The sequence below is a fragment of the Microplitis demolitor genome, chromosome 9 (genome assembly GCF_026212275.2).
Source record: "Microplitis demolitor isolate Queensland-Clemson2020A chromosome 9, iyMicDemo2.1a, whole genome shotgun sequence".
Taxonomy (NCBI): domain Eukaryota; kingdom Metazoa; phylum Arthropoda; class Insecta; order Hymenoptera; family Braconidae; genus Microplitis; species Microplitis demolitor.
Window position 1 is genome coordinate 3,335,678 of NC_068553.1, and position 10,330 is coordinate 3,346,007.

The 10,330-nt window shown below is 29.7% G+C and overlaps 1 protein-coding gene across 1 annotated transcript; it reads right to left on the reverse strand.

The window, feature by feature from the left end:
* Positions 1 to 8,979: 8,979 nt before the first annotated feature.
* On the reverse strand, positions 8,980 to 10,059 carry LOC128668659 (uncharacterized). Its single transcript, XM_053742025.1, has one exon. It carries the CDS (start codon positions 10,057 to 10,059, stop codon positions 8,980 to 8,982), a length of 1,080 nt encoding a protein of 359 aa, XP_053598000.1.
* Between the last annotated feature and the right edge of the window lie 271 nt (positions 10,060 to 10,330).

A 10,330-nucleotide genomic window follows, 5' to 3' on the forward strand; every position in this document is an offset into this window, starting at 1 on the left:
CAAATTTTTATCAGCTCAAGAATTCAATAAAACGCGCCGATTGCTACGTCAACTATCAAAATCGATTAATTAGTTCAAAAGATATCGGCGTTGAAAAGTTAAAAAAATAACATTTTATGTTATTTTTTCCGGATAAATCATTATATAAAGTACTAAAATGTGCCTGATATCATACCAACTCATCTTTTTTATGGTTTCTTTTGATCATATAATTTCATCAAACTTGGTTTTTAGTTTAAATCATATTATCAACAAAAAAATCGGTGAAAGGTAGTTTTTAATATTTTTATCGGATATTTCATATTTTATTGTTTCTTACATGAGTCAAAACTTATTTAAATCTTGATTTTGATCCCTGACATTGATTTCTGCCTCAATACACTTATTTTACTGAACATAATCAGGAACTAAATTTTAAAAACAAATTCTCGATTAATAATTTTTGATTCTTAAATTTTCAAACTTCAGCATAACAGGTAACTTGTTAGAGCTTGAAAAGATCGTAAAAAAACAATTGCATGTGATAGCATTCTGAGCTCGAAAAGCTCGAAAATATATCTACACTAATGTTTTCGAGCTCTTTGAGGCCAAAAAACAGCGGGAAGTTTTGGGGCTGACCCGCAGGGTCAACCGACGCCCAAATTTTTTTCTTATCGTGATGTTGCAAAATTTTATAAAAAATCATTTTTCAAAAAATAATTAATAATATTTTGTCCAGGATTTTTTTAGCCATCCCATGTTTAATTTATATTTTAATATACTAAATTTATTATAAAATAAGTTTTATTCTATTATCGGCTCGATGAAGGTTGATTTTAGTACAGATCTACTACAACTAGATTTCCAGATTTTGGAAGTAATTTTTATGCTGCCTTATAACAGTTTTATACGTTACTATCGAAAAAGTTCGTTGTAAAATAAGTATTTATGCATTATTCATCTTTAAATATTTCATAAAGCGAAAATAAATTATTTCATGCTAATTCAGCTATAATTGCTTACTTGTTTGTGCAAACTTTGAACGTAATTTACCAAAAGTTATGTTTCTTTGATCTTCAAGTACATTTGCCTTGAAAACTATTAATGATAGCCACAAGCTCTTTCTTAATTAAAGAGATAAATTCAAAGAATACTCGTTGCCATTAATTATTTTCTATAACACAGAGGCAGTAGTAAATAAGATACTCTTTTATTTTATTGACTAATTTTAATGAAATCTAATTTTATCAACAAATAATGATGAATTTGCATGAAAAAACGTGTAAATAAATAATCTTATGGACGTAAACTTGGATATAATTATTTAAACACGCTAGTTATTAAAAGAGTACTTCAAACTTGGTGTCCGCAGCCGGCCAATTGCGGCTGTTAGCTAGCGATTCCCTTTAAGTGTAATCCAATGTCAATTCTCAACTTGAAATCCCTCTTGTGCGTTCTTAAGTATCCAAGGCAGATTGTAGTCAACCGTTTTTATAAAAGTTTTCCAAGAAGAGACAGAAAAAAATAGTTGCTCAAGTAAAAAAAAAAAGAGTAGTTGAATCGAGGACCGTTTTGGCTTAGTTGTAAGTCGTATAGATTTCTTTTATTGCGAAAAGTTGTTTGTACAAAAAAATAACTTTATTAAGCATACTAGTGTACTATATACGCAAGGTAAAAAAAGCAGAGTTAAATTAGACTGACACTGGAAGAGTGTTTAGAATCATCGTCAATTTAAATAAACATAATTTTATTACCTACAAAATAAAAAATGTAACTTTCACTAAACCGAATAAGTTGCTTATACTTTGGTCATTTATCATATTAAATATTTAGAAACAATAAGGTAAATGTCCCAATACCGGAACGATGAAGGGTATATGACTGATTTTTATCGTTTTAAAAATATTCAAATAAATTATAAACCAAAATAATTTATTACATCATATAGAATAGACATTTACCAATGCAAAAATAATCAAATTAGTTCATTTTTCTTAAATTTAATATAAAAAAAAAATTTTTTTCTATGACACCCAAAAGACCCAATACCGGAACGCTGAAATAGCCTTGTCCCAATACGGGAATTCGGTTGTCCTAATACCGGAACAGTAAATAAAATAAGTTATTTTTTGCATTTATTCATGGTGAAAATATTAATAATTATTAAATAATATTAATGTAAAACAAGTATGAATGTAGCAGACATCAGACAACTTTAAAATTATAAATAAATAAGATAAATAATTAAAAAAATAATATTTACAAAAAAAGCATTATTAATTTTAAAATCTTTTGAATTTGTATTTTTTTTAATTTTACATTATTTATTATTTACTCGATTTATTAATAATTTTAAATTTGTCTGGTGTGTGCTATATCACACCCATAATGTAAAATGTATTTAAAATTTTAAAATGATTGAATATTCAATGAAAATAAATATTTTGAACTAAAGAATAGAAACAAAATAAATCATTTGAGGTTATACTAGAAAAAAAAAATAAAAAAAAAAAAACTGAAAACAAAAATTTATTTTTTATGATTTAAATTAGAGTTTATCTATACTTAATCTATTTTTTATAACAATTAGACATATTGCATTAAATATTAGGGCTCCAGTAATAATTAATATTGTACTTGATTTAGCCAGTCAATAAAACTCACCGTTAATGTCTATCTATAACATTAATATGATTGGCTGTTCCAGTACTGGACACGGGTTCATTTTGGTGTACCAATAGATGAACAGTAAAATTAATTTAATAATACTATTTTTTTTCATATTTTTAATATGTTTTCTTGAATTTTATGTGATTCAAGATGCATATACAAAAAAAAAATTATTGATAAGTAATTCTATCCATTTTCTATAAGCTTAAGACCATTGACTGATTTCTTAGCAAAACCATTAAGAGATATGAAAAAGTCATGAATTCGAGACTATTGCTCTAATTAACATTTTTTTTTCATATTTTAAATATTTTCTAAAATCTAGTTTATATCTTATTTTTTAACTGAAAGCTTAAGGTTTCAAATAAAGAAAGTTTTATTTAGTTTCATCGCGTACGAGTTGAAATATAATATAATGATTATCAAATCGTTCCGGTATTGGGTCCCGTTCCGGTATTGGGACATTTACCTTATTATAATTTTTGAAATTATAACTCTAATGTTTTTTATAAGGTAATAACAGATTTAAAGATGATCAATTAATCATTAATAATTTTATTTTATTTTTCTCGCTGATTAGTGTGGAAAGAGACTTGAATCATCAAAATCTGCTTCCCATATTTTATACAATAACATTAAGGTGCCATTGTAATCGATTATTCGTTAAATTTCTCCGTAAATTGGTAAATTTGCCGTGTCATTAATTTTTAGAGCAATGAAAATTTTTTTTTTATGTTTGAAATACAATTTGACTTCCGGTATTTCAAAAACAACACTTCTTTCTTTTAACACCGCTTATTACCACAGGGAAAAATTATAAAACCATTGCCCGTGTTATTTTAACACTGTTTTCGGGGTTGAATTTAACACCGATAGCCTTAACACCGAGATAACGAGGACTTCCCTTACGAAAATAAAACTAATGAGCACTTATGAGCACTATTGGAAATTCATTAGTGTTGATAAGTGTTCTATTAGTGATCGCTAGTGACCATTCGTACTCTGACTAGTGAATCCTACAACATTGGATGTTATTAGTGTTGTATTAGTATTCATTAGTCGGAGTACTAATGGATCTTGCAACACTATTGGAAGTGGATAGTTTTGACGTTATTCTATTAGTGTTCAATAGTACTCTGGTTAATGAATCTTGGAACATTGTTGAAAGTGATTAGTGTTGTAATGGTTTTCATCGGTACTCCAATTATAAGTATGGCAGCACTATTGGAACTGATCAGTATTGAATAGCATTTTATTAGTAACCATTAGTAGTCCGATTAGTGAATGTTACACTATTACTTGAAGTAACAAGCTGACCAGGTTTCAATAGTGTTCAATCGTAATCTGAAAAGTCGGTACTAATCTATTGTGAAATTCAAATTAATGACACTAAGAACATTATTGGCACTAAACGCACTAATGACACTTAAGCATAAGTGCGCGAGAAAACTAAACCATTAGTATTTCTCATTAGTACTGATTAGTTTTTTTCCATAAAGGTTACAATTATTTTTTTTTAAATTGCACGATTAACTTTATATTGTTTATTAAGATTCTTGCTTTGTATAGAAGAATATTATTTAAAAAATAATCGATTTTGGAATCTTTATGCGCGTAGCTGATACGTTAGCTTTTATTCTCACTCATAAGTGTCCTCATCGTCATCATACGACTTTTATGCTTTGAGAGCTTTTTTATTTCAAGCACTATCTTTTAACTTTTCATGCAGTTTTTACGAGAATAATGTCAAGTATCTAGTGAACCACGCAAAATAGTACAGTTTAATTAAATAATCAATCAATCATTTTAAAAAAATTTTTTTTTAATTTAATTATTCTTCTCTGTAATGAAAAAAAAAGTTCTAGATGAGTTTGAATTAAAATGAACATTTTTACTTCATCATCCAATTTAAAATTTACGTTTCCTCTTGATAGAAATATAGGTTTCTCATTTATTTCAGCCTCGGAAGCCGAGGACTATACGAGTGAGCATGTCCCATTGCAATTAATGTAGGTCAACCCTGTTCTTCAATTCACATTTACGTTTTTCAATGAAATTCAATCGTATTAATTAGTTTTGCTTTTTAAGGACATTGAAGGTAAAGTAATTTCCTGTTTATTAACTTTTTTTTTAGTTTAACATCATTTGAGAAACATCTGTAACTTGATTTTCATTATTACGAATATTATAATTTATTGATTAATCCTTGAATGCATATTGATGTCAAAAGGCACTGTACTATTTTTTGACGTTCAAAAATTAAGCTTACAATCATGTGTTTCTGTATATATGCTATTATCTGTGATCTGATCATAGACTATTGAAAAAGAAAAAAAACATGACAGTATTTGATGTGTATTATTGCAGTCAGTCAGTCATATATTGACAGCATAACAGCATACATCTGTATTCAATAAACTATATCTTTGATTGCCTTTCTTTTACTGCTGTTAATTGTGGTGTTATTATTTCTAAGTTAAGTGTGTTATTACTGTAGTGTATAAGTGATATTAATTTAAGATACCAGTTACTACAATATAATATAATTTATAAGCAAAATATTGAATGTCAGCTCATTATTGTCGTTAACCTAGGATCAATGATCAAATCAAAGATCTTTTTGCATGTAGGACCGAATTATCAGCTACTATGAGTCTGGAGCCGATAGAATCATGGTTTCGTTCCCTGCCTTTCTGAAAAGACACTCAGAAAATTCTCGTTTTGAAAATCATAAATTACGAATTGTATTGAACTTAATTCGTCTTGGAAAATTAGAGCTCCAAAACGCTCGCCGAGTATATTTTTGTCTAAAGACGGAGTAAGCGAATAACTGCTCATTCGGAATATTATTGACTATGAATGTAGATGACCATATTTAGAAAATAAGGTAAGGCCGTGCTTACCACTTTTCTTGAAGCAACCTGTTGACCAGTACAGGAAACTCTTACCACTGGTGAACCTTCTAAGCCAACTTTGACCAGAGGCTCTATTTTCTGAGATGGACAAGATAATGGTCCAAAGAGATCTGGACTCGTGGTGATTTTGGTGAGGTCTCACACGCTACTGGAGTATACCCATTGAACGCTTCTTCGGGGAATGCCTATCCTTGATTACTTGTTTCCATTTACAGACCGGAGGGTTGGAGCAGAAGCTAGGGTCACTTGTAACACATGTGTCGGAGAAATGAATGTGGAAACGACTCCTCAACGAGTAAACACTAAAAAAACTAGCGGCTTCGTTTCATTAGTTATTATAATCATTAATATAGAATCTTTTGGACCTCCTCTACAGAAGGTAAGGAAAGAGGTCACCATCCCTATCGGCTAAGTGATATGATGACCGAGCATAGAATTTGTCCTACGGATCTAACCAGCTGATGCGAGAGAAACCAAGTGCTGGATTTCGTGGAAAGGAATTCGTTGTGGCTGTTAGTTCGATCTCACGTGCAAAGGATCTCTGTGATCCTAAAGTAATGCCAAAAGCAAGCTTGACTCATTACTTTGCTTAATTTTGAATATACTATTGATTGCCTTATGACAGAAAAAGATACTTACAGTCCATGTTTTCTCTAGACGAGTGAACTAACGGCTTTGCAAGGAGTAAACTTTTGGAATAGTCGGGCCTAAAGTGCTGGCGACTTCACTATACGAATTTACCATATAGTCATTCATGACAATCTTCAATTTGATCTAAAATACTAATAATTTTGATGAATCTACGTAGAATTCCGTATAGATTTTTTAAATAGTTTAGTACCCTAGGAGCAATCTTAGTCAAGATCTATAATAAGTCCATCTATAGATACATTATTTTGCTGTATTTCTCTTGACTCGCTTCGGACTTGATCAAGATTGCTACTGAAGTATCATAAAGAAAATTTATTATCAAAAAATCCGTATACATTATTAAGTCGATTTATTATTCTATTGATTACAAAGAATTTTATTTAACCAAAAAACTACAGATGTCAGTTAATAGGGGTGACCGGGGTGCTAAGGCCTCCTGGGGCACGGCGGCCTCCCTCAAAAATTTCATAAATTTTTTTTTTTTCATTTTCGGTCAAATCATAATGCATCTGATGTTTTAAAGACATTTCAGGCTGATCTGCGATATCTGGGGCATAATAGACCTCTTAAAAAAAAATTTGGTACAGAACTTATTTTATTTTCCAATTTCGGTCAAATTATGTTATCTCTGAAATTTTAAAGATATTTTAGGCTCATTTTTACGACATAATTTAATTAGCTCTAGAGCTCAATAAAATGCGGCAATTACCACATTGAATATCAAAATCAATCAATTATTTCAAAAAATATCGAGGACCAAACGTTTAAGAAATAAAATTTTATGTCATTATTCCCGGATAGATCTTATTACAATGTACTAAAATGTGTACAAAATCATACTTCTTCTTCAACTTTTTTTCTGTATTAATGGCTATATAATGTAACACGAATCGTTTTTTCGTTTAAATAATATTATCAGTAAAAAATTTTGCAAAAATACTGTTTTTAATGATTTGTTCAGATATGTCATATGCATTAGCGGTTTGATCAGAGGTCAAAATTAATCTAAATCCTTATTTTACTCATTTACATTAATTTCTGCCTGACTACATTAATTTTATTTGACGTAATTATGAATAAAAATTCGAAAAACGTTTGCTCATTAATTATTTTCAATTTTTAATTTAATAAAGTTTAATTACTATAAATCCGATATATTTGCGCATGCTCAGCCCTACAAGTGACACCTGAGTCAAAATAGACCAGCTGAAAAATGATGTTTCCTTATTTTTATCGTCAAATTATAAAAAGTTTAATATACTTATCTATTTTTCGGCTGATTCTCTATGCATGGGGCAAATTCGGCCACTAAAAATATTCGAAAATAATAATTTTTTTTTAATTGAAAATTTTTTTGAATAAAGCATAATAATCTAAAATCAAAAAAATTAAAAACACGTATTTTGGGTTAAAAATAATGACAAATTAGAATTATAGAAATTTTTTACATTAAATAACAATTAGTAATTAATGTAATCATGGGGGAACAATTTATTACACCTTAAAAATTTTTTGTTCAGTAATATAAAAGTATAAATAGTTGTCAAGAGAAAGAAATACATTCTTAACGTTGAAAACAATTAAAAAAAAAAAAAAAAAAAATGAATTTTAGAGGGGAGCCTTTTTGCCCCAGAAAAAAAAAATTATTCTTTCAGAGTTTCGGCAAAATATCCATGGATTCATTCAATTAAGGGCAAAAGTAAAGTGTTTTGATGGTTGAAAGCCACAAAAAGTAATAATCGGCTTAAGAAGGCCTTGCTCTACCCTCCCTGAACTAGTTTCAGCTTGGAAAGACCATAAAAAACGAATCGGATTCAAAAGCGATTTCAAACTCGAAGTACTTTAAAATGATTTCACAGTAATGTTCTCTAGCTCAAGGAGTTTGAAAACAGTGAGAAGTTTTGGATCTGGCCCACGGGGCCAACTGTTGCCCCCATTTCTCTTCGAACTTTAGATTTGAGTAAAAAAAACCCGGGTCGAAAAATTTCATCTGTTTTTAATCAATTAAAAATTTTAAGTTATTTTTATTCAATTTTATTTTTCATTTATATTTAATTAGTATGTGAATTTTAAACTAGTTTCGCACTTACTATTCTTTATTTAGACTATTTTCAGACTTATTTTCATTAATTTTTGGTTTGTTTTTGTTCTAATCTAGATCAAAATCAGACTTTTTCTGTCAATTATTTTTAGTCTGATTTTGCTTTAATCTAGATCAAAACCAGACTTTTTCTGTCTAATATTTTTAGTCTGGTTTTGATGGTCTTTAGATCAAAAACAGTTTTGTTTTTAATGAAATAATAATAATAATAATGCTAATAAATTATTAATTATATTTCTAATCTCATGACCAATACTCAATAGAAGCCAATCAACGATTTCCAAAATATTACTCCGAGAATTCTTCCACAAATCGTCACACTCTATGTCGACTTCAGTAAGCTCAGAATAGAGAAAAAAGGTTTACCATAAGGAATCAGGAATTATCACAGAAAAATAAAAATTAATTAACATTATTAATTAATTTATTTTTGAATAATAATAATGTAATAAATAAAAAAAATTACTTATTTTGAAACAATAAAAAATTAATAGAGAAAAATCTTAATTAAAAACTTTCTGTTATAAACAATATTGAAATCCTACTTATTAAGATGGTGAATTTTGATGATTGTAAGGAAAATTTTCATAGTATATATTTCCGTTACTTGGACCGTTTTGTTGATATAAATAGTGATTTTTGGAATAATATGAGGGGTGGTTTTCAGAAAACGTTGTCGAGGTGGATTATGAATATTATGATGAGCACTTGAAAATGGTGTAACTGATGGTGTAACTGAGTGTATGAATTGGAGAGAGGAGTTGGTAATGATTGGTGTTGAACGTATGGATCTGAATAGAAAGGTCTAACTGTTGATGAGTACTGGCTGTGTGGATTTGAATAAGGACCAGGTGTTGATGAGTACTGACCGTGAGCATTTGAATAAGTGGATGTGACTGTAGATGAGGTAGTTGGTTCGACTGCTGGTTGATATTGAACATTTGGATTTGAGTTAGCATGTGTGACTGTTGGCGTGGTACTTGTTGTGATTGTTGATTGATACTGGCTGTGTGGATTTGAGTAAGGTCCAGGTGTTGATGAGTACTGACTGTGTGCATTTAAATAAGTGGATGTGACTGTAGATGAGATAGTTGATTTAACTGTTGGATCATACTGGATATTTGGATTTGAATAAGTAGTTGTGGATGTTGTTTGATATTGAATGTTTGGATGAAAGTTACCAAGTGTGACTGTTGATGTGAAAGTTGGTGTGATTGTTGATGAGTAGTGAACGTCTGGATCTGAGTAAGGAGCTGTCATTGTAGATGTGACTTTCGTTCGGTACTGCAGAAGTAAATTGGAGTATGAACGTGTGTTCATTCGTGTCGATGGTGGTGTGACTAATCGTGTGAATGTTGATGCAGTTGTTGTTTCGCATTGCATGGCAAGATCGGAGTAAGGTGTTACACTCCGTGTTATAGTTGGTGTATTCGTTCGAATGAATGTTGACTTGACTTCTCGTGTGAATTCTGAAGAGACTTTAGGTTCTTCATCAACTATTACCAAATCTGTTGATAAAATTGATTTAGGTGATGATGATAAAGAACGTGGTAAAGTTCGAGTAGGAGATAGATTAGCAAAATCAAATTTTCCTAAATTTTCTGAGTATTCACCGGATTCCATTTCATCGACTTCGTTTTTTTCGTTTAACGGGACTATTATTTTATTGAGGATTACCTTTCTGTCGGAAAACAGCTTATTCATGGCTGAATTGAAAGCCGATGCATTTATTTTAGTTTCCATTTTTTGATTTACCAAATCTAAAATAAAACGATTGAATTAATATTATTTATTTAAGTAAATAGAAATTTCAAATGTTTAGAAATGATAAATTTTTACCGAAAAGTGATCGCCAAATTTTTGGGTGAAGTTTTAAATTGCCCCGAAAGCCTTTAACGGACATAAATTTGCAGTTATTACCTAACATTTGCACTAGAATGGTGCTTATCAATTTTTTCCAATCATCATCTTGCTCGAAGAGAAGATCAATGCTAGTAAAAAGCGATTTACTCAT